A 24,742-nucleotide genomic window follows, 5' to 3' on the forward strand; every position below is an offset into this window, starting at 1 on the left:
AGTCCTCTTTTTCTTCCAGGTCTCTGACTAACCAGTGAAGCTATTTATCACTGTCCGTGAATCTATATATATTCTTATCTCAGGTTACTTCTCTTTCCCCATAAAGTGGGTGACCAGCTGCATTGGCAAAAGTCTGCTCTTGGAAGGAGTTCCCTTTGCTGAATTCTTTCAGAGTCTGGCTCATGTAGTGAGTTCCTTGAGTCTGTTCTTTTACGGGTGCCATGTTAGTCAGGGTTCTCCAGAGAAACAGAAAGAATGGGATGTGTATGTATATATAGAGAGAGACATTTATTTTAAGGAGTTGGCTCACACAATTACAGAGGCTGGCAAGTCCAAAATCTGCAGCAGGCTGGAGACCCTGGGAAGAGCCAGTGCTGCAGTTCAAGTCTGAAGGCCGTCTGCTGGCAGAATTCCCTCTTGCTCTGGGGAGGTTGGTCTCTGTGCTATTAAGGCCTTCACCTGGTTGGATGAGGCCCACCCACATAATGGAGGGCATTCTGCTCTACTCAAAGTCCACTGATTTAAATGTTAATCTCACCCAAAAAACACCTTCACAGGAACACTGAGAGTCATGTTTGACTAAATATCTGGGCACTGGGGCCCAGCCAAGTTGACACATAATATTAACCATCACAGACGCATTAACCAGATCAAGATTCTAGGTATGCAAAATTAAAAGCCAGACCTTAAAACACAGTAACCACATCAAGCCAATGTCCTCCATGGGGAATCCTAAAAAATCAGCTGACCATCTTCTTTGACATCTTTGTGGCATCTTTCCAAGTGGGTGATGGGACAATCGCTGAATCTTTGACTGTCAGAATTGATGGGACACAGAAATCTTTTAGCTTCCTATTCCCCAAGAGGTGTTATGATGAGATAAAGTCTCTAAAGTTATTAACAGAGGAAAAAGCAGGGAAGGGGCCGGGGGCAAACAAGCTCGGGAAATCCTGGGTTAACTATAGTCAGGTAAGTAACTTTTTTTTTTTTTTGGCTGCGCGGCTTGTGGGATCTTAGTACCCCAACCATGGATCGAACCTGCGCCCTCAGCAGTGAAAGTGTGGAGTCCAAACCACTGGACCGCCAGGGAATTCCCAAGGTAGATGTCTTTAATGGGATTTTCATAGGCTGTAATATACAAATGTGTAGCCTGATGTGAATCTCCAAGAGCGGGACTTCACCTCCCAGTCCCCCACGTATTTCCTGACCAGAGCTCCTTCAGGCAGCTGTTTAGGGGACAAGGGTGATGCAGGTCACACCCTGAGGGATATCTCATCCTACAGTGTAAGGAACTGAGATTTAAGAGATAAAATGTCTTGTCCAGGTGGCATGTGACAGAGCCAAAGCTAAAACCCACATTCCTGGCACTGCCCCGCTGGTCCAGTGGTTAAGGCTCTGCCTTCCAATGCAGGCGGCATGGGTTCGATCCCTGGTCAGGGAACTAAGATCCCACATGCTGTGGGGTGTGGCCAAAATCTTAAAAAAAAAAAAAAAACCCACAAAATACCCCACATTCGTGATGCACAGCCCTGTGCTCCATCCATGTCACAGAGGTGGGATCTAGTCCCCATTCTGTTTTTTTTTTTGTTTTTTTTTTTGCGGTACGTGGGCCTCTCACTGTTGTGGCCTCTCCCGTTGCGGAGCATAGGCTCCGGACGCGCAGGCTCAGCGGCCATGGCTCACGGGCCCAGCCGCTCCGCGGCATGTGGGATCTTCCCGGACCGGGGCATGAACCCGTGTCCCCTGCATCGGCAGGCGGACTCTCAACCACTGCGCCACCAGGGAAGCCCTAGTCCCCAGTCTGAAAGGAGGGGACACCAAGCACAGCCTTCTTCGAGGCTAATTAGTTACAAAGATCAGACTGGAATCCTGGTCTCTTGAATTTCAGCCTGGAACAAAAAAAGAAAGCCCACAGCATTGGGGCACTTAGAAGTTCAGAACTGCATATAAGAGTGATATATTTTTAGCGCCTTTAGGTGACCCCTGAGAAGATGAATCATCACTGTTGTGGCACGCCGGGTAAAATGATTCTGTTGGGCCGAGCGTGAAGTTCCAGAGCCAGCGGATGCTGGCTCCTATTCAAAGGGTTGGGCCACACCCCAGGGCTTCCTGCCTCCTCCCCTCCCCCCCATCAACAGGAAGTCCACAGATGAGGCTCACTTTCCCTGGGATGCAGCAGGTGTGTGGCCCCTGCAGGGGTTTGCTCCAAGACCGCGCCAGCCTTCTCAAGCTCAAAGCTTCAGCTACCCCTGGGCTGGGTTGTATTTAACCAGAGGGAAGCCCCACGGTTCAGGTTTGGCCAGTGCAAACCAGGCACAGCTGTTGGAGATCTGGCCAACTCACAGCTCAGGAAAGCCTTTGGGTGCAGAAAGGAGACAACCCTCTAGAGAGCAGCAATTCTCAACCGAGCATGAGTGAGACTCTCCAGGCGGGCTTGTGAAAAACACTCGTCGCCGGGGCCCACCCCAGGAGTGGCTGAGGCAGCTGATCGGGGGCGGGGCCTGAGAATCTGCATTCCCAAACTCCCTGGGATGCCCAGGCTGCTGCTCCAGGGACCACTGTTGGAGGACCCCTGCTCTAGGGCGCCTTCTGAAGGATGCCACGAGGTCTGCACACACAGAATTGCTCCCTGGTGGGCCTGAAATCAACACTACCTCTATGCTTACCATTTTATCCCCAATTTTAGAACCCAATTAGGGAGGTTTCTTCTATCCTGGCGCTCAACCTGTAGCTATCTGGGAGACTAACACAGGAAACTCAGGGAACGGGGTGAATTACTACTGCTTTCATATTTTAAACACATTTAATGAGATGTAATTCACGTATCATACAAGGCAAAGACTTTTCATATAGTCACAGAGGTGTGCAGCTACAACCATTGTCAACCTTAGGGCATTTTCATCACCACACGAAGAAACCCACACCCTTTAGCTCCTGCACCCCTATCCTGTCTCATCCCCACCCCAGCCCTAAGCAAGTACTCATCTACTTTCTGTTTCTAAATTTGCCTGTTCTGGCCACGGCATATACACAGAATTCTACAATACGTTGTCCTCTGTGCCTGGCTTCTTCAGCTTAGCACAATGTTTTCAAGGCTCATCCACATCATCACGTCAGTGCTTCATTCCTGTTCATGGCCAAGTAATATTCCACCATCTTGTTAGACCACATTTTGTTTATCCACTCGCCCATTGTTGGGCTTTAATTTTTGCAGTGAATAGTTGATTGGTTATTTGTTTCAATTCATAGAACTATACACACACACAGAGTACATTTTACTGCAGGTTATTTTTAGAAAAGGACATAGGTGGCTTCTACCTCTTATCTCTTAGGACAGGGCTGCCTTGAGCCAGCAGGCGGGAACTCCTCAGCCTTCTCTGAGACCACTCCGTGGGAAAGGCCAGGGGTGCAGTTATAGGTCCCAGGTGAAGCCAGCCTTCCCCTCCAAAGCTGCCACACGGGTGAGGTTGTAATACCGAGGGACCCCGGCTGAAGCCACGTGGAGCAGTAGCATCTCCTAGTTGAGCCCCACACCAATTCCTGGCCTACAAGATTGTAAAATATAATTAAGTTGTTTTGAGCCCCAGCAATAGGGAGCTGGGACAGCTGGGGTGTGTTCCCACGGGCATTTATCGGGGAGTCTCTGCTCCTGGCCCCCATCACTGGAGCGGATGGCGGCGATGGCAGAGGCCTCCTGATGGGTCTCCTTCCTTCTATCCCTTTCCCCCTCTGCTGCTCAGATGCTCTGTGATTTGCCCCCAACTCTCTCTCGTTCAGTGCCTTTTGTTCCCCTGACCTGCCATGTGAACTCCCCGTGCAGAGTTTGAAAAAAAAAAGGCTTTGCTGAGATGTAATTCCCACACATAACATCTGCCCATCTAAGGGTACAGTTCGACGGGTTTCAGTGCGTTCTGTCGCTATCCCTACCTGACCTGGGTTTGTTGGTCTGTTTCTCCCACTGGGATGTAAGTCCTTGGGGAGGACGTCTTGCTGTCTGTTCACCACCGTATCCCCCCCTCACCCCCCTTGGTGCCTGCCTGGCACAAAGCGGACACCTAGTGACTGTGTGGCAGCTTTGTGAGCACACTCAGAGTTGTCAAGCTCCACGGAGAACGCAGGCAGGTCCTTGAGACAATGGCCTTGGCCTCGGCCGACATGAGGTGTGGACCTCATCTGTAGGTGGATCTGAAGAGAGGGGCTTGGGTCCTCTCTCTCCCCTCCCCCAGCCCCCTGCAGACCTGCCTGTCCTGCACCCACTGCCTCTCTGCTAATTCTGCGTTACGGACAGCATCTGTGCCTGTGGTTGAGTGAAAGCTGACGGCTTCCCTCGTTAGCCCTTCAGCTCACATATGTGCACCCCAGCAGGGCCTTCTGGGGACATAATATCCCATGCAGGGAACGTACATGGTGATCGTTTTCAGGTAGCTGAAAGAGCTGGGTCTGAGCTGGCAGACTCGGGTTAAAATCCAGCTCCAGACGTAGCAGGCGCCTCTGGGATCCGACACAGACCCTCTGCCCTCCTCTGATCCCACTACAGGGTGGGCCCCGCTGGCCTCAAGCTGACAGCTTGACATCTCCCTCCGTCACACACAGTGCTTCTCTCTGCCCCAAGTCCTCCCAGACACTGAAGAGCCAGCTCGGTGAGCAGGGCAGCCCCAGAGCGGAGGTTGTTAGGGCCTCTGGCAGCTTCCGCCCCCCTTCCTTGGGCAGAGGATGTGTGGGAACACACGGGCTCCTGTGGCATTTTCCAATTCATTGATACCCACCCGCCCCCGCTTCCCGCTGAGAGGTGCCATCTCTGTCACCAGAGAGAGAGACCCGTGGGATGGGGCAGGGGCAGGGGCAGCAGAGCAGAGGGAAAGGAAGGAGGGGGAGGGGCAGTGAGCCTCCAGGAGCCGCCACCTGGCCGGGACTGTGTGAGACCGAGGTGAGAGCTGCTTACCTGAGCCCAGGCAGCCCTCAGATTTGTCAGCAAAAATAACCGATGCTATGGCTTTAAGCCACGGCGTGGCGGGGGCGCCTCCTACTCAGCCGTAGGTAAAGCACCTGATGAGCAGCTTTTCCTCCTTCCTGGTCTCGCTGGGCTTCCTGGGAACATGAGGACCAGCTCCAAGTCCTCATCTAAGGCTCTCTGTTCAAGAGGACCCCACACCAAGACGAGTGCGGACCTGCTGGGGAGGTAAGGTAATTGCACTTGGGTAAGATAATTAGCTCGAGCTCTGGGTGCTTCATCCGGAAAAGGGGAGGAGTATTGTTTCTAACCTAAGATTCTTCTGGAAATGAAAGAATCCAGGCAAATTTAGCATCTGGTAGCCGGTGTCCCATCTGGGGCAGCTCACTGGCTCAGAGGCAAATTCGAATCCAGTTTCCAGGTGTGATATGCATGGCAGGTACTTCCCACCATCCTCCCAAAGCTGAACTGCCAAACGCTCGGGGAAGAAACGCCGGACCGTGACTGGGCTTGTCTGCTTGCTGGTGTCCGTGCAGGGGAGCCATGTTCCACTTCTTGGGCCCTAAGGGCAGTAAGGGGACTCTGTTCTTATAGAAATGTTATTGTATCTTTCTGATGAACATAACCCATTCCTTGTCTGTTTTTCTTTTCTTATCAAATTACCCCAACTGACACAAATTTAAGCAAATAGTTTCAGTTCCGGTCATAGGACTTGGGGCTGCAATCAAGGATCTGAATGAAATTCCTGGTAAAGTACAGTAATTAGAAGCACAGTTGAGAGCAGAATCGAAACGTCCCAGCCTGCCGTGACACTGAAAGGCAGTCTGGTTAATTTCCAAATTATATTTGGGCTCAACATGCAAGGAGTTCTTTTTCATTTAGGCAGAGAAAATAGGACTGAAGATTATTACAATAACCACACAAGACTAAGGGATATGATTATAAAATAAGCCAGACCCTAGCAGGCAAATCATGTTTAATGTGTTTTGAGAATTGAATATTCTTTATGGAATTAAAAACAGAGGGGGGAAAAATCAACGTGCAGAAAATTAAAGAAGAGGTAAGACACAGAAAAGCTTTGGGTGTCATACAACTACAAATACAAAAGCAACAAATTAAAAAAAGAGCACACATGTAATTACAGATTTCGGTAACATGAGTAGCCAGAACATACCCAATGAATTATCAATACTTAATCATCAAAGATCTTACTCATTTTGCAAGGGGGCTGGTAGTGATGATGGATTTCAGTTGATCCAAAGGACTTTTCCTTCCACCGCAAGCAAACCTGTAAGGACGGCTCAAGTAACTCTGAAAAGTGGAGTTCCTTTTCTCACAGAAAACTGACACGGGAGGGTTCTTCTCCTCCGCCCCCCTCTACCACCAAAATTTGTACATTCATTCAACTCTTTTAACTAAGGCAACCAAAAGACAATTTCTTGAGACCCCCAAACACCCTGCGAAGCCACAAATTCTACCCATGTAAAAAGGGGAAAAAAAAAAAAAAGAAATGAACGACCTCCAAAACTACGGGTAGTCACTCTGCAAAGTGCAGGATGGTTCACTGTTAACAGCTTCTGTGGATTTCATGTTAAAATGTCTCTTTAAAAGGAGGCGTGGACGGGAGTGACTCAAGACCCAGCCACGCCCTGGGTTGAGGAACGACCTGTACTGGACAGGTGATATATGGATCAGCCCCCAGGTATCTTTTCAACTCTGCACACTCTGCTGAGGTAGGACCTTTGGAAGAAATGCACAACATCTCAGGGCGTTAGAGTGTCCTCATCATAAAGCACTGCCCTTCTGCTCAGTTGGGGGGTCCAAGACAGTCACACTCCCGGGCCACGTGTGCCCTTACACAATTCAAGAGTTTGTATCAGACCGCAGCCATGGAGGAGAGTCACAGCCACAGGTAGGCGAGACCCTGGCGCTGACCCGGGGACGCCTGCTCTCTAGCGCAAGCTCGAGGGGTGGGGGGAGGTGGAGAACCCCGGCAGGCAACTACAAAAGGTTATTAGCAAATGGTATCAAAAAGTATCAAAACATTTCAAAAACTTTAAAAACTGCCAGGCTTGGGGAACACACAGGGCAGGCTCTCTAAGCACCCGGAGGGCTGCCCTACGTTTCAGAGGTTTATCCTGGAGATGGGGACTCCGCCCCTTTCCCTCTGAAGATGCTCAGAATCTCCACGGAGACAGCAAGGACGTCCACGCCACATGGCTAGAACTGCCCCTCCAGGTTTGGGACCAGTGGTCTGAGATTCTAGCCAAAAGTTCCGAGAGCCAAAAGCTAAGTGAGGTGCTGGCAGGGCCACGTGCCACGGAGGACCAGGGTAAGAGGAGGAGGAGGCTGCTAAGTCTACAAGGGGGTTGGAGTGGCAGGGTGCGGTCCTTTCCCTTCCCCCACAGCTGCACATCACCCAAAGGTCACTCCTGGCTTAGGGGCCAGGCACTTTGAGCCACAGGTGAACTCACCTGAACTCAGAGTGGGACCTGGGAGGGATTCCACTTCCCTTTGGCATTTGGGTTCCCATCCCAAATTGAACACCCTTTAGGGTTGGCTTCTGGGGTTCCTATCATTCAGGGTCAAGGGGAGGGGCATTCAGAATATAAATACACACATGAGGTTTGCTGCTCAGATCAAGATCTAGAAGGAGTCCTACCTGGTATTCTAGATTTCTAAAGCAGCAGGATGTTAAAAATACGAATTGAGCCGTACACACAAGCAAGGTGCTAAGATAATCTCTGTGTATTTTAAACAGCAGAAAGACCACTGTAAGTAACCAGGATGCTTCAGCTTTTCTACTCTGCTTAAGCAAACAGGGTTCCAACTTGGGTGAGGGTCAAACTCAAAACCTACCACTAATATGAAGTTAAAACTCTAGTTCTTTAAAAGAAAAAAATCAGAACCTGAATAAAAGCCCACCAGGCTCATTCTGAAAGATCAAAGTAAGATGATCCAAGAATTGTCAAAGTTCTAGCAGAACAGCTCGGAGCGCTGAGTTTGACAAAATAATGGCAAAAGTTGCTGTTTCTGTCTCAACATGGCAGCCAGGAGAACCCAAGCCTTCATCACCATGGTTTGAAATCACACTATCGTGATTTTGCAGTTCTAATGGTCACCTGCATAAGTACATCCCCAAGCTCTGCCCACCTGGGTTATAAACCATTTTCTTCCGATCTTAGCTGCACTGCACAGCACGGTGATGTCCATCTTAAAACCACAGACAGCAAGAGACCTGCCACAGTCCCACCACTCTACTCTCCCTTATCCAGGCAGGCGCTGCTCACGGGTCACGATGCTCCGCTCCACGGACCACAGTGAGCTCGAAAACCTTTCCTAGCGCAGTGGAGCCACTGCCAATTATCTGAAGTTGGTCTCCAAAAGGAAACTTCCTCACAACCCTACCTTTAAAGGAACACTCACCGCCTCAATCATATTAGATTCTAAGGCGTGTAAATCACAAACAGCCTTCACAGTGGCAAGGGAGACATCACAGAATAGGAGGTGCAGGACATGGTACGTTAACCTGCAAGGCACAAGAAAATCAGAAGAGAGGCCAGCACTGCACCCTTATCCTGGAACACGTCCTGCAAGTCAAAAACACAACAGCTGGCTTAGGCTAAAAATTCGTGCCTGTCTCCTTCCCAAGGTCAAAGCCTTCCCAGCTCCCCAAAGCACGCATGGTCTTTCCATGTGCTCAGCGCAGCCTGCCCCTGGATTCTGACTGAACGACCACCTCTTTGCTCATGACCTGGGCTGAGGTGGGGAGAACAGACCACAGGTTCTGTGCCTTCTAAAGGGTCTTCAAATAATGAAACCTTTCCTGGAACAGGAAGGGGGTAAGCTTATCCCAAAATTGGCAGTAGTTCTGCAAAACATGTTTCGAGGAGGGCTGGACTAGGTTTGAGGTAAAAGAAGGGTTTTGGGCTCAATGAAGTTTGGAAATGCTGGGTTGATGGAGGGTTAGTAGTTAATGCAGGACTCCTCAGAGCCTTTAATACACCTAAATGTTGTTTTAAAGAGCTCCAAGAAGATGGACACTTTTCTGGTTTGACTGTTTGTATGCCTTGCAGAACCTCTCAAGAGTCTGGAAGCCTTTAGCGACTTCCATAGGCAAGGAACCAGCTAAATATGCAGACAGGTCGCCCGTCTCACGAGAGGGGGCAATCGTTTGGGTACCGAAGCTTTCAGCTCCCAAGTGGCTCTCAGCTCTCCTGGTTACTAGAGAAAGGGGCCAATCAAAATCACAGTAAACCTTTGCGAGAAAGGAAAGCAAGTGTAGTAAAGAGACAAAAAAGGAAAAAAGAAGTTAACTGAGATTCTTATTCTAATAGCAGTGTTAACGATAAATCTTGAAGTGTTCTCGTCTCTGCAGTCAGATCTCTGCCACAGTATAGATCACTAAGGCTTCCCTTGGCTCGTGATTAAAACCCACCCCATGCCCATCGTCCTGGTGTGACACAGCGGCTTGGGCACGAGTTTCAAACTCTCCTTAAACGGCACACGCTACTGTTGTGAGTTCCGGTAACTGCAGGAGCCAGAGGCCTGGCCGGTCACGCATCTCCTGAGGAGGTGCGGAATCCACTTTCACAGCTTATATAGACTGAGCGAGCTTAACCCCTGGGAGGAGACCTGGCCATTGTTTCATCTGTCACTTAATGAGGGGGGAAACAGCTCATGACTTGTTAAAGAACTTTGCCCCCAGCACAGACGGCCAGGACCAGGATCTGGCGCTGGAGTCAAGGGAGGTACTCGGACACCCTTCCCTTGCTGGGGATCCACGGGCCCTCACTCACTCGTGTGGGAGCTTCCTGTGGCTTCTCAGAGCTGCAGTCACAGGAGACAATGGCACATTCTGCGGGCTCCCTTTTTCTTTCCTGAGTGATAAATGGAGATCTGTGGGGCTCAGTCCATCAGTAATCTGAGAAACAGCGGGTTCCAGAAAAAAGAAACAGTAAAAAGACGAGAGCACAAATCACAGAATAAGGCGCCCTTTTTTACCTTTCTTCCTTGATTATCTATCCCCTTTCAGAATTTGGGAAGACGACCAACCAGGAGAAACAGGATTATTTAGAAGCAGCAGTCACCTGAGCAAGAAATCCAGGTGGGGAGACCTCCCTGGTGAGCAGTCCCACGGCTCGCCTGACTGCCGGCCAGCTGGTGGCTCTCGGTCACGCGGGCGCCCCCTGTGGGTCTCTGTGCTCCACCTGGAAAGACGCCCTTGCCGGTGATTTCCGAACACGGCCGACGCTCAGTCGTCCCAGGGACCGGCTAAAGGAGTTTCTAGGCTCCCCTACACCACTCCTGGTAGGCGGGGCTCAGGAACCTGTTTTCTTCAAAGCTCAGCCAGGTGTGGGGAGGCGTGGACCGGGGAGTCTGCCATGTCCCACCGCAGCCCTGCGTCTCGATAGGAAAATTTCTGCGTCACCCCTGCCCTGGCTGCTCTCTGGGGGACGGTCAGGGGGGTCACCCATGGGGGTTCGCAACGTGGGAAGCAGCCCTGCACAGACACAGGGGGTCGCTCCTGCCTGGGCCCCGCTTTAATTATTCGAGCAAGATAGTATGTCAAGTCATACAGAATATTTAATCGGTTACTGTGATATCACAGAAATACCAAGAATCATAAAAGTAAAAAAAGCTGCTAAGTCGTTGATAATGGTTCCGGGATTCTACCACGTGGCTGCTGGTCTCCAGACGCGCCGGAGTCACTGGCCGCGGTCCTGGGGCCTCTTGCCCTTGCCCTTCTTCTTCTTGTCCTCCAGCCGTGGCTTCAGGGCGCACACGCAGGCGGACACGCCGGCGATGGCCTTGGGCAGGTCGGTGCCCTTGCTCCACTTGTCCTTCTCGCGGTCGTACACCTGCACCGTCTTGGAGAAGGCCGTGCTCTCCCAGCTGTAGCCGCCCAGGATGTAGATGCGGCCCTCCCACACGGCCACCCCCGACTCGCTGTTGGCGTGCAGCAGTGGTGCCACGCGGGTCCACTGGTTGCACTGCGGGCTGTAGGCCTCCACGCCCAGCACGTCGAAGCGCTCCATGGACTCGAGGCTGTCGTCGCTGCCGCCGATGGAGTAGATGCTGTCCCCCAGGCTGCACATGCTGTGCCAGCCACGCGCCGTGGTCATGGGCCGCCGTTCTTCCCACACGTCTGTCCGGTGGTCGTAGCACAGCAGGTTCTTGCGGTAGGGGCCGATCTGGTAGTCGTGGCCCCCCGAGATGTACACGAAGTCTTTGTAGATGGTGCCCGCGTGGCCGTACGTGAACCTGTGGAGAGACAGACGGATGGACGGGCCGACAGAGACAGAGGGGGAGCTCGGTGCTGCACAGGCTGGGCCTCTGTGAGCCGGGGACCCGGTCTTCTCCTCGGCAAAATGGGGACAAGCTGCCCTCTGAGGGGGTGGTGAGGATGGGAGGGGGTGACAGACGGAGCAGGGCAGGTGACACACGGGCAGCTCTGCAGCCGGACCGCCTGGGCCAGAATCCCAGCTCTGCCCTCTCTCTGCCCATCTGAGAAGTGGGCATCATCACAAGACTGCATCTGTCTCATTAGGGCTAGAAACGCTACGCTACTGAGGCACACGTGTGGCCCTGGTCCCATCACACGTCAAGCAGGGCCTGCAACAAAGTGCAGCTCCAAGTACAGGACAGTCTGGAAAAGTCAGCCCTAAAGGGACAGTAAGTATCAGTGGCTGCCAGCGGTTCAGGGGAAGCAGGGAGAGATGAAAAGATGGAGCTCGAGGGATTCTTCGGGCACTGGGACTATTCTGTACGACACTGTAATCATGGATACGCATCATCCTACACGTGTCAAAACCGCAGAATGCACAACCCAGAGAGGGAGCCTAATGTAAACTAGAGCTTAGTTACAGCGAATGTATCGACTTTGGTGCATTAGCTGGAAATGATGTACCAGTCACTGCAACGGGGGGAGCTGGGTGCGCGTGGGAACCTCTGTACTTTCTGCTCCATTTTCTCTGCACCTAAAATCACTCTAAAAAATGAGATCTATATAAAGACAAAGAAGAAATTACCAACAGCAAAAAAAGTGCACACAAAGGTGGAACAAAAAGGGAATGGCGTCACGACATTCAGGACGGTGATTCCTTAGCTGGAGGCAGGAAGCAAGCGGATGGGAGAAGCGCACACGGGGCAAATGGGTCCCAGGCAGGCGGGCTACCGCTCAACGTCTTCGACTCCTGGGTTGGGCTGTGGGCTCGTGGAGGTCTCATTATGCGAGTCAGTCAATGAATGAGAAAAGGTATGAGTCAGCAAACGGAACAAATGTGGGGCATGCATGCCCTAATGACGGCAGCATCGTGGATCATGTTTACTCCAACTCTGGACACGGACGGTCCACTTAGAAAACGTAACGATAGGGTTGTCGTTGCACTTAAGGTACACAAGCCACCCCGGCTGGCCTAGAGCAAGTGACAGTGGCAGATACTCTTATGTGATTAAGCCTCACTTCTCCATCCGTAAAGTGGGATGGTACACAAGACCTGAACCTGGGGGAACACAGATCTTGGTTTGCCCAGGACACGGTCAGGATTTATACGGTGAGCTCTCCGTTCACGGTCATTCGGGTTTGGGTAATCCATGACGTGGGTTATTACCCACCCCACTGGATCACTGTGGGTATCAAGGGACTCATCACATCAAGCACATGGCCCAGGCTGGCACGTGGTGATCAACAGCCACTATCATGATTGTCCAATCATCTTATCCACAGGTGTCCAGGTGTTACTTCATCGGCGTCTTGGAACCTTGACCTGAAGGTGGTAGTTACTGTGGGGTGGGGGGAGGGGCGGGGACTCGAGGAGCCGTGCAGCTTCTACTACAGGGAGCTGCTCAAATAAATGGCAGGCGCCTCTGCTAAGCCCGTGACGATAACAAACGCAGTGAATGGACACCTTGACAGGGTGGTACTGACATCACATCCCCTTTACAGATGAGGAAAAAGAGAGAGTGTGGGGTGAAGACACTTGCTGGAGTCAGATGGAGGATAGGGAACCCTCACCCTCTGTACTCCTCCTGCCCAAAGTCAGAGGAATTTTCAGTAAACCTCTCACTCTCTGAACTCAGCACTCATTTCCTTGAAACTCAGGAAGTGAAGAGATTCAGAAACAGAGGGATGTTTGTCTCAGTGGCAGAGCTGGCACTGGCACTCCGATGGCCCAGAACAGGCACCCTGACAACCACGCCCTCTGCTCCCCACGCCGTTATTTACAAGCCAGGAGATTCTTCCTGGAATCGGAAGGCCAAAATATCCAGAAAGGGAGGTGGGCTCAACTGTAACCCCAAAGCCTCCATGTCTGCAGGGTCTGCCACAAAACCCCAATCACCTTGGCAAGCCGGCTACATAGGACCAGGAGTCGGTCTTGGGACTGTAGGTCTCTACCGACGAGAGAGCTCCATTCTCATTCCGGCCGCCGACGGCCACCAGCATGTCTTCAATGGAGGCCAAGTAGAAATCCACGCGGCGCTGGTTCATGGAGGCCACCTGCGGAGGTGAGACACCTGTACCTTCCCTTCCCCAAACTCGGGTCAGCATCAACATCCAGTACCGCATCCCCAAACATGCTCCATGGAAGGCACAGCCCCGGAAGGTGAGGTGGTGGCCACATGAGCCTGGGGAAGGGAGCCAAACTTGAAGAAAGGGGGGCTCTGTAGGCGGGATTTCTCAGGGCCCCCAGGACCCTCGAGACCTCGTGAATCCCCAAGAGGGGGACGGAGAATTCACTTCCCCAAACCTGTCTGGCCACGTGGCCGACCTTGTGGGCTGGAATTCTGCAGCACACACAGGTCAGAACTGCTGATGTAGTGGTTTCCTGATATAAAAGTTCATCTTTTCCCCTCACCCCCCACAATCAGATATTTGAAAAATTAATGCGGATTGTCATCCATGTTGATGGGCAGAAAGTGGTGCTCCACAGAAAATTAGCAATGGAAGACCCAAGCCTTTTTCTTTCTTGTTTAAATCATCCAAGCAGAACACACGAATGAACACGGTCCCGCAGGAGACCACGTCAGGCCGCGACCGCTATGAAGGTTTGCAGGACGGGCTTCAAAGCTGGGAGCCTCTTGCTAGTGCAAGTACAAGACTTACACCTTGGTTTTAGAGGTTTGAGGATAAAATCAAAAGGTCATCCAAGTCCCTTCTGAGCCTTGAGCTCAGAAGAGCACCGAGTTAAGTAAGAAGACTGAGGTGTGAGTATAAAGATTGAGACAGACTTTCATGGGTGGCCATCTGGTTCTTGGGAGGGAAGGAGCACATGTGCCAATCAACGTGAGCCACAACCACCGACCCTGGAAGGTCAGCATCCCCCTACCCGTTTCCAGAGGGAGAAGCTGAAACTTGGAGCGGGCAAGGAACTGGTCTGAAACCCCTAGCTACGATTTAGCCAAGTTGGGGCCCAAACCTGGGTCTGACATCAAGACCCAGGCCTGTCCCGGAATCAGCTGCCACATCTGCTGAAGGGCCATGACTCCTGCCAGGTGTGAGCCTTCGTAGCCTCCTTGACCAGCTCCAAACCTGCCCCAAAGAGGAACTGAGCGGAGACTCTGAGACACGGGGACATTGTCAGAACTGTGGGTCAATCTTCCAGAGCAGTGTCATCCAATACGGTAGCCACCAGCCTCCTGTGGCCATTTACACTCAGATGTAAATTAGTGAAAATGAAATAAAATGGAAGACTCAGTTCTTCAGTTCCACAGGCCACGTTTCAAGCGCTCAACTGCCACACATGGCTAGTGGCTACCGTATTGGATGGCGCAGATGAAGAACGGTTCTGTCGGTGAAGAAAGTTCTACTGCACGGCAATGCTCTGGACACCGACCGTCCCTGCAGAAGGTGGCCGGTCAGCCCTCACCACCCCCAACCGGGGGGGTGGGGGGAATGATGTGGCTTGTCACTTTATCGTCACACCTCGTTCAGAAGCAGGGTGGTGGTCAAGGCCCAAGAGAAGGGGGTGGGGGGCAGTCAAGGCTAAGGTTAAGGAGATCAAAAGTCCTCAAGAGTAAAGAAATAATCTGGCTTTAATCTCACCTTGATCCACTGTTTACAGCGGGGGTCATACCTATAAAGAAGATTGGATGCCGCATCCCCTCCGTTGTCCCGTGAGAAGCTGCCGCCGGCGATGAAGATGAACCCCCCCAGCACGGCGACGCAGTGGTGGCTCCGCCGGGCCGGCAGGGGCGTCTCCTTGACCCACTGCTCGCTCTGGGCGTCCAGGTAGCAGGTGTCGTCGCTGAGCTCCAGACACCGCTCGGAGACCTCGCCGCCCACAAACAGCAGGCACTCCTGGGTGGTGCGGAGGGCCGTGCGCTTGGTCTGCATGACCGGCTGGGCCGCCAGGCTGTTGTGGTAGCGCACAGCCTCCTCGATGAAGCCCTCGCAGTTGGCCTCGCGGGGCAGCAGTGAGCACACGGCCGGCTTGACGCGGTGCAGCAGGTCGTTCTTGGGGATGAGGGGGAAGTGGATGTTCTCCAGCACCTGGTAGGCGTGGGCCTCGCGCTCGGGCCGCTGCGTCAGCCACTGCAGGGCCGCCTGCAGCAGGTCGTGCTCGCACTCCCGCTGCACTTGGCTGCTGCCCAGGTAGGCGCACAGCTTCTGCACGGACACGTTCTGCAGGAAGTCGGGCGTGAAGGACAGCGTGCCGAAGCGGCTGAGGATGAAGCCGTCCAGGAAGGCGTCCAGCCGCTTGAGGCTGTAGATGGAGGCCAGCTCCTGCAGGTACAGGTAGTTGTCCTCGCTCACCTCCTGCTCCAGGTACTCGCAGCAGAAGTCCACCACCGTCCAGATCTGCAGCAGGTGGGCCGTCTCCAGGACGTAGTCGATGTTGCCACCGTCCAGCACCAGCTCCCCGCCGTACAGGAAGTCCACCACGGCCTTGAGCCCGATGTAGGAGGCGCCGATCAGCTCCACCTCCTTCTGGAAGGCCTCGCGCATGCCGAGGGTGAACATGGAGTTGAAGTAGTCGCTGCACACGGCCAGCAGGTTGCGGTGGGCCGGCACGCGCTGCTCGTCGGCCACCAGGACCACGTCGCAGAAGAGGCCGCACAGGCGCTGCTCGTTCAGCCGCTGCAGCACTGTGCTCGAGTGGTCGGCCCAGCGGTACACCTGCGGTGGCGGTGGAGAGCGCGCGTCAGGAGGGGAGGGGGCCGCCAACCCGCCCCCACACCGCAGGGGCCCAGCTAGCGCTACGCGACCAGCACTGACACACAGTGGAATGAGAGAGAACAGGAAACAAGGTGTCAGACCACCGCGCAGAAAAGCAGGGTGTTTCCCTGTATGTGTGCATATGTATTTGTACATTTCCTTTCTTCCCTTCTCTACAAATAAAAATTTTAACTCAATCTTTCTTTTTCCCTTTGTTTCGTTTTCCCTCTCTCCTCCTTCTTTGTAAGCAGAATTCCCCAAAGTTTCCTTCCTTCCCTCCTTCCCTGTCTCTCTTTCCTTCTTAGTGTGTGTGGGTCACGGCACATAGGTTCGAAAACGCTGTCCTATCGGGAGGGTGAAGTTGCCTGGGGTGTAGCCTCCCAAGTCGGACAGAAGCTAGTGGAACCCCAGCTCCACTGCTCTGCAGCTGTGTGATCTGGGTGAGTCACGAGCAGCCTCTGAGCCTCGGCTCCTGGTCTCACCCAGGTCTGGTGCGGGGAAGGGGTCATGAGACAGAACATGGCCCAGAGCCGGCCCGAGGAGAGCGGGAGCAAAGTCAGCAGCTGTGACCGTCCGTTCCCACGGAGTCGCGGTGCCGACAGTTATGCTACAGAGACCAGTCCAGGGAGGCAGAGGGTCCCAGAGACTCTGCAATATAGCCAGACTAACCTGCTCTGGGGAATCTTACTTTCAGAAACACGGCTTCAACAGTCATTGCCAGAAAATGTACGTAAATTGCAGGAACGCTGTCTTTTCCCGGGAGCTGTATGTGCCGCAGACCGCGCTGTGCACTCGCCTGCACACTCTCATTTGAGCATCCCAGGAACCCTCCAACGGAACGTCAGTTGTAACCCCCTTATTCCAGATGAGGAAAAGTGAGCTTCAGAGAGACTAAGGAACTTGCCCAAAGTCCCACAGGGACTGAGGGGCAGGGCTGGGATTTGAACTTAGGTCTGATCCCAGAGCCCAAACCTTTCATCACCACGCTACACTGGAATTAACGAATCAATTAATATGAAGAGTTAATAGGAATTAATTCAAAAAATTCAGGTTGGTGGACATTGCTTGACTGTTATCTGCCTGCCCTGGGCTTTTGAAGATGCAAAGAAAAATCAGACCCAGACAAGGGTTTCTATACCCTGGAAGAACTAATTAGGGTATTTCACACTGCTGTATTTATTCCCTATAAAAACAACAAGAAAATTCAACATATGGAAAAACAGACCACTCAGAAATGTCAACTAGGTAGCAGGGCGATTCAGGGACGATTGGGGAAAGGGGCGGGGCGGGCGTTAAGCCCCAGGGGAAGTGGTGGTGGAAAGGAAGACAGGTTGGTGAGGGCTCAGCAGGTGTGAGCAGCTGGGTGACTGGGGCACAGGTCCTGCTGGGTTACTCCTCAACATGTGTCCTACGGCAGGGGGGTGGATTTTTCTTGCCTTCCAAATCTGCTCCTTACCGCCTCCGATGCATTAGTAATTGGGGCACTTTACTTCCCGTGGTTCTTCCCCATCCGGCCAATTCCCACATCAATCGCTCTGTCTGTGCAACAGTCTGGGGCAACGTCCTCACCTTCTGAGGGCACCAGACAGACGTTCCCTAAAGCTTCCTTCCCTTCCAGGTTTACAGAGCCAGGCTCTCCTACCTTACATGACAGGATGGTTTCTTGTAGGTCCACACACAGGTATCTCCCTCTATTCTGGTTATTCAGAGAGAGAGCCAGGCTGGCCTGGTCTGGGCTTCAACACATGTTGGCTTGGGGCCCCTCTTGGGTGCGGACTGAAGGAAGGAAATGAAAAAGGCACTACAGCGGCAAGCTCCCGAGTAATAGTGAAGGCTACGGTCCCAGAGAAGCAAGTGAGGGGCATCAGGTGGGCTGTCAGCCCACCCCGGGCTCCTGGTTGTTTCCAAGCTGGTGAGGGTGCTGGAATTACCCCACTTAAATAGGGGCACACCCGCCCCAGGCTACCGCGTGAAAAGGGAAACAGCCCTAGGGAGGGGCGGGGACTGGGGAGAGCCCCAGATGACAGCTACCAGGGGAGCCTCCTGCTGCACTGCGCCAGGGCAGGGGGGACGGCGGCCACTGTTTCTACAGCTGGGTCTCTAGGCTAAGTAGGCACGTTTAATTCTTTACTTGGGTCCTGACTACAGCCCATTTCTGGTTATTTAGTACAGCAGCAGAGATCAAAACTAAAAACAGACAAATGTAACTTCCCAACATTAAACTGGCATCAGTAACTGAGTTGCAACATTTCATATAATTTAGAAACTCCGAACTGCAACATTCTCCAGTGATATTAACCCTGTTCATTCCTTTGTTTCTTACTTTAGCACCTTAATCAGGTGAAGAAACTCAGGATCTAACACTGGGCAGAAAGCAGGCATGGGGTATCTTATATTAAAAAAGAACTCAGGGAATCCCCTGGTGGTCCAGTGGTTAGGACTCCGTGATTCTACTACAGGGGGCACGGGTTCGATCCCCAGTCGGGGAACTAAGATCCTGCAAGCTGTGCGTCATGGCCAAATAAATAAATAAATAAATAAATAAACAAACTAACTAAATAAATAATTAAAAAAGAAAAAAGAATTCGGCATCAAAGTAGATCAACACATTTTAGAGCAGATAAATGAACAGCGGCAGCCACACGGTGGAAGAATCCACCCGCTCTGAGAAGGGCACGATCTACCACCACATGCAACAACCAGGGTGAACCTCAGAAGCAGGGTGACAAGAGTAACGAGCCAGGCACCCAGGGGACCCACCCCTGACTCCATCTATATAAGTTCAAGGGCAGGCAAAACTGCAGGGCTGGAAGCTGGGCAAGTGGCTGTCTTTTTTTTTTTTTTTTTTTTTTGCAGTACGCGGGCCTCTCACTGTTGTGGCCTCTCCCGTCGCGGAGCACAGGCTCCGGACGCACAGGCTCAGCGGCCATGGCTCACGGGCCCAGCCACTCCGCGGCATGTGGGATCTTCCCGGACCGGGGCACGAACCCATGTCCCCTGCATCGGCAGGCAGACTCTCAACCACTGCGCCACCAGGGAAGCCCTAAGTGGCTGTCTTGATTGTAGGGGCTGGAAGGGTTTGATAATGTTCTTTAACTGGGTGTGTTGAATGTCTAGAAAATCAAGGGTACATTATGATTTGGGCACTTTTTAAATATAAAGAGTTAGGAACATAAATACAACGAACCAAGGGACAGAGAAGCCTATTCCTAAAAGCTTCAATTCAGAGAGAGACAAGCTCAGAATCTGGCTTGAAGGGACAAAGATTTCTAGTGCTGTCGAACTTAGAAAGCTACGCTGTCTCTGCAGCCAAGCTCCCAGACAAAGCCCCTTTGAGTCAGCAGCAAGACCCTTCTGGGGTTTCGCAGCAGATAAAGCCGGGCTTTGGCAAGAGTCTTCTCAGTCAACTCAAATGGAAATATGAGAGCATTTCTCAGGAGGACCAACCTCCCCTGAAAATTACACCGTTTTTCTTTTTTACACATCTGTCGAACCTCGTTCTCTCTTCTTCTCCTCTTATCTACAGGCTGCTCCCAACTCCCTTTATCTAAAATGGTATTTCTTCATCTTTTTTTCAGTCTGCTTTTAAGATATTTTTTCCCTAATAGCTTGCCATGTCATTTTGTTTTTTGGTTTTTTTTTGCGGTATGCGGGCCCCTCACTGTTGTGGCCTCTCCCGTTGCGGAGCACAGGCTCCGGACGCGCAGGCTCAGCGGCCATGGCTCACAGGCCCAGTCGCTCCGTTGCACGTGGGATCTTCCCGGACCGGGGCACGAACCCGCATCCCCTGCATCGGCAGATGGACTCTCAACCACTGCGCCACCAGGGAAGCCCCTTGCCATGTCATTTTAACGCAAGATATATATTCTATATATCTGTGCGTGTATTATATGTAGAGCTTTATACTTTAAAAGAGTAAAATTATTTCCAGACCCCCAAGAACCCATTTCATGTCCTTGTGAGCAATATCAGCCCCATGGAGAATGCATGATCTAAGCTAAACATGACATTTAATCTTCAAAAAAGGACACTTTAGGGCTTCCCCGGTGGCGCAGTGGTTGAGAGTCCGCCTGCCAATGCAGGGGACACGGGTTCGTGCCGCGATCTGGGAAGATCCCACATGCCGCGGAGCGGCTGGGCCCGTGAGCCATGGCCACTGAACCTGCGCGTCTGGAGCCTGTGCTCCGCAACGGGAGAGGCCACAACAGTGAGAGGCCCACATACCGTTTAAAAAAAAAAAAAGGACACTTTAAAAAAATTCCCTGGCGGTCCAGCGGTTAGGACTCTGCACTTTCACTGCCGAGGGCCAGGGTTCAATGTGTGGTCAGGGAACTAAGATCCTACAAGCTGCGGTGCGGCCGAAAAAATAAATAAAAAACAAAAACTAAAGAAGGAAAAGGGTGTTATGAATGTTCATAAAGAGACAGGTGTAAACTGGGACAGGGTCTCACCAACTGGCCCCCCAAACCTCATCTACAGCAGCTATGGGGGAAGGGGCCGCTCCAAGTCACCTGAGGAGTTTGCTAAAGGTATAGATTTGCAGGTCCTGCTCTGAGATTTTAACTTAGCAGGTCGGGGGTGCGGCCGGGCATATGCACTTCTCATGAGACACCTGCTCCCTCCCCGTCTCCCAGGGTGAGTCTGATGTAGTCAGTGTGCCACAGGTAGGCAGCCTCGCCATGGAGAATCCACCCACACTGGCTCCTACGGTCTCAGAAGGTCACGGCCGGGGAAGACTCTGGGCCCTTAACATCCAGGTACACAAAGCGTTGCCCCCACGATAAGGTTGGGGACTGGCTTCTCGATGGAAACAGCCTTGGAGTTTTTGAGTCCAAGTGGAAACAGAAATCCCACGGCGTCCACCCTGTCCCGCAGATGCCAGGTGTGGGATAAACGAGTCAAGTTGTGTCGCTAACACCCCTCGCACCCCCCAACCCCTGCTCTCTCTGATTTTACGATTTTTCCACTCCTTGCCTGTGCCACCTCTAGTCATTGCTAAGGAGATTAACACCAACACCAAGGACAGAAAATCAGTCTGTGCAATCACAATGAGCTCATTAGAAAAATCTCATGCTTCTTTGGCAATGTGCACAGGTGGCGAGCGACCCATTCACAGACCTTTGAGGATTCGCTGATCTTGTACGGCCGAGACACTCGCGTCTGCCGGCTTCCCTCCATCATAAACAAGATCGCAGCCCTACGACAAGAACAGGACTTCTGAGCGTGTAGTAATAACTCGAGGTCATTCATGAATCGCAGGCTCTGCTGGCGCGTATCAGTGACAGCAAGAGCGAACCAGTCACATGGAGGAAAAGAGGGAGAAAAAACTGTTCTACAAAGAACGCCCTTCCTCTGAGAGCTGGAAAAATCAGAGGGTTAGAATCAGACAGAACATTTAATAAGGGTTCCTTTTTCACCTAAAATCCGACAACATCGTATCTTTTAGCCCACCTCCTACAAGTACCTACCTTTGGATGCTTGAGCTGAATTAGGCCTTTTCGAGAGATCAAGATTATAATGACAACAGTTATCATTTCAGAACCCAGACTATGACCCTGGAACCAAGCTGACATGTGCTATCTCATTAAACTCCCACAACTATTTGGCCGGGCTGATGTCACTTAACCCATTTTATCGATGAGGATATTGAGCTCAAGGTCACAAAGCTAGTGAATGGCTGGGAATCAAACCTGAGTCTGTCCAGCTTCAAAACTGGACAGACATGGGCCCTTCACTGGGATGCCTGGTAGAATGTGGCCTAATCTTTATGAATCTCATACTTTTAAAATTTCATGAAGTTAAGGATATGATGCAGTGATGACTACCAAGTATAAAATACGTTCTAAACACAGGCACTGTCTTAAGTGTTTTCTGTGTCTCACTGATTTAATCCCCACAACAAGCCCACCAGGACAGCACTATTATTATCCTCAGTTTATAAAGGAAGAAGCTGATGGCAGTGAGGGGAAGTAACTTGCCCAGCGTCACACACAGGAAGAAGCAGACCTAAGGAGGCTTTCCTGCTCTCAATCCCTGGGCTATTTCACTTGACCATTAAAAAAATGCCCACAGGCAGGAAACCTCTTCAGGGGGAGCCCATGCCCCGGCTGGAACATGCAGGATAAACTTGAACAAGCAAGTTAACCTCTGTAGACTTCATGGTTGAATCTATGGACTGGGCTGGTGTATCAGGGGATGTTAAGGTTTCTTCCAGCTTTGAAAAATCAAGCAACCCACTAACAGCACAGAGCCGGGCTTTGGGGGGACCTCGGAGGATGGGGGGCACACAGAGGAAGGGTTAAGCTAGCAATATGGGCACAAGTCACATACTGGGACTGAGGGTTTAAGGAGGAATTCTTCCCCCTGCTAGCGGAGTTGAAAAGAGTCCATTTGTTACCAACTGAACACACAGCCTTTGCTAAAAAGGAACAATGTGACAAGGAGTCGGCTCTGTGTCAGGATAATCAGGGACACACAGAGGGGGCTCCAGCGCTCCCACGGAGGGTGGGGGGACAAATCCAGGCACAGTCCACCCTGCCAGCTCCCTGGGGGGAAGGAAGGGCCAACTAGATTTCTCTCGACAAACTAGCAACTTCGTGACAAAGACCAGCTGTCCCCACCCCTGTCCTTTCTGTCTGCTCCTAGGATGCTGGGGGGCTCAGAGGGGGAAGAGAAGGACACCAGCATCCAACCTACTGCTCACCCCTGACTTCCTTGTTTCACCTTCACCCTCTGAGACAGGTGCCACCATCGTTTCTGACACCCAGGCTCAGGTGGCCGTGCGGCCCCGCCCAAGGTCACACAGCAGACAGTCTGCACCACCGCAGGCAGCCAGGGCTCAGGTCTGCCTTTAGTGCTAAGAGCTTTCTTTTCTAGGCCAAGATTTCTAAAGAGAGTATCCCCTTGTGGAGGCTCCCTTTTGTCTGCGGGCAAGTGGTCTGGGGCTCACTGCTACAAGAGTGTAGGTATCAGCTGCCTCCTGTGCTTTCTGCAAGCAGGAGAGGGGTCAAAGCCACACGCAGGGACGGTGGCGATCCCCAGTGAGGCGTAAAAGGTCTTTTAGTAAATACGGGAACCGAGGCCGCGTCCGGACGGGAGGGTCCCCAGGGAGCCTCCTCTCCCGGCTCCTTCCCCGGGTTTCGACTCTGAACGTGCCCGACCGCAGCGCTCGGGCAAACAGCGTCGTGGAGGTGGACGCGGACGCCCGCCGGCACCCACCCGTCCCGGGTCTCGCCGGCAGGGTCTCCGGGGACGCCTCTGTAGCTCGCTCGGACCCAGCACCCCCTGGCGGAACCGCCGGCACCACGGCCTCCAAGGCGGGCTCGAGCCGGCTGCGAGGAGGCGGAGCTGGGTTGCGCCCGGGGCTAGCGCCCGCGGCGGGACACGAGGGCAGTAACTCACCTGGGCCGCGCGGGCCGGCCGCACAGGCCGCACCTGTCTCACCTGCGGGGGCGGCGACCCCCTCTCCATCCCCCAACCCCGGCCCCGCGGCGGCCCCTCCGCTCGCCCCCGGCCCCGCGGTCCACCCCCCGAGCACAAAGAGATCCCGGGGGCGGAACCGGGTCGCAGCTCGCGGGGCCGGGGACCGTTCCCAGGCAGGCCCGCCCCCCGCCCCGGTCCCCGGACGGCGCGCGGCTCTCGGCCCGGGCAGGAGAGGGGCGCGCGCGGAGGCCCACCTGGGAGGGCGCGCTACGGGCGCGGCGCGGGGATCCCGAGCGGCGGGGCCGGGCGGTCGGGGCGGCGGGGCCCGGGCGTCGGAGCCCGTGGGCCGGCCGGGTGCGCGGCCATGGCTCCGCCAGGAAGTGCGAGGCCGAGGGCGGAGGCGCGCGCGGCCAATGGCGGCGGCCGGGAGGGGGTGGGCTCTGGCGGCGCGGGGGCGGGGCGGGGCCTGCCCCAGGCGGGCGGGGCCTGCGCGGGGGGCGCGGGGGGCGCGGCGTCCTCGCCCAGGCTCGCCTCGCTGTCCACCCGGCCGCCGGACTCGCTTGCGGCCCAGGCAGGCCACTCACAGTCACGTACCGCGAAATGGCTACTGGGTGCCACAGGGACACGGCGTGGAGGGACAGGCATGGTCCCGGGCCTGGGGGACCGGAGTGCTGGGAGGGGCCATCGCGGTGGCACCTTCGCACCCTCACCTCCTTCCAGCCTTAGCTCGGTCGGCCTCTGCGTTCACCCTACGGTGAGGCCTTCGCTGACCCCGTGATTAAAGTCACCATCCCTCTCTCCTCACCCCGTTTCCAGCTTTCCGCTTCACTTAGCTTTTACCACCGTCTAATCTTCTGAATCATTTCCTTGTTCATTTGACTTATTGTCTCTCTCCCCCACTAGAAACCCTCCAGGGCAGGGTTTACTGTCGGTTTTATTCCTGGCTGGGCCCCCAGGGCTGGCACCTAGTAGCCGCTCAATAAATATTCGAGGAATGAATGAGTTTAATCATCACGGATCTATCCTTGTCAAACTGATGCTACAGCCTGGATAAACCTTGAAAACATTATGCTAAGTGAAAGAAGTCAAACGCAGAAGGACACATATTGTATGTGTGAGTATTGTATGAGTCCATTTATATGAAGTGTCCAGAACTGGCAAGTCCATAGAGACAGAAAGATTAGTGGTTACCCAGGGCTAACCAGGTGGGG

General features: G+C 53.1%; 1 protein-coding gene across 1 annotated transcript; it reads right to left on the reverse strand.

The window, feature by feature from the left end:
* Positions 1 to 5,891: 5,891 nt before the first annotated feature.
* Positions 5,892 to 24,007, reverse strand: KLHL36 (kelch like family member 36). Its single transcript, XM_082606145.1, has 5 exons — positions 23,786 to 24,007; positions 21,228 to 21,306; positions 14,997 to 16,070; positions 13,294 to 13,451; positions 5,892 to 11,215 (listed from the first exon to the last, which is right to left on the reverse strand). The coding sequence occupies exons 2-5, from the start codon at positions 21,288 to 21,290 to the stop codon at positions 10,660 to 10,662; spliced, it is 1,851 nt and encodes a 616-aa protein (XP_082462271.1). The 5' UTR covers positions 21,291 to 21,306; positions 23,786 to 24,007; the 3' UTR covers positions 5,892 to 10,659.
* Positions 24,008 to 24,742: the final 735 nt, after the last annotated feature.

Source organism: Mesoplodon mirus, assembly GCF_964341445.2.
Source record: "Mesoplodon mirus genome assembly, chromosome: 19".
Classification (NCBI taxonomy): Eukaryota; Metazoa; Chordata; class Mammalia; order Artiodactyla; family Ziphiidae; genus Mesoplodon; species Mesoplodon mirus.

Bases quoted from the DNA above. Each gene is read 5' to 3' on its own strand.
- KLHL36 (XM_082606145.1), bottom strand. From the start codon at position 21,290: ATGATGGAGGGAAGCCGGCAGACGCGAGTGTCTCGGCCGTACAAGATC. The intron at 16,071-21,227 runs GTCTGTGAATGG...CCGCCACCGCAG, and splicing joins AGATCAGCGAATCCTCAAAG to GTGTACCGCTGGGCCGACCA. The intron at 13,452-14,996 runs GTGAGATTAAAG...TCACCTCCGCAG, and splicing joins GCTGTAAACAGTGGATCAAG to GTGGCCTCCATGAACCAGCG.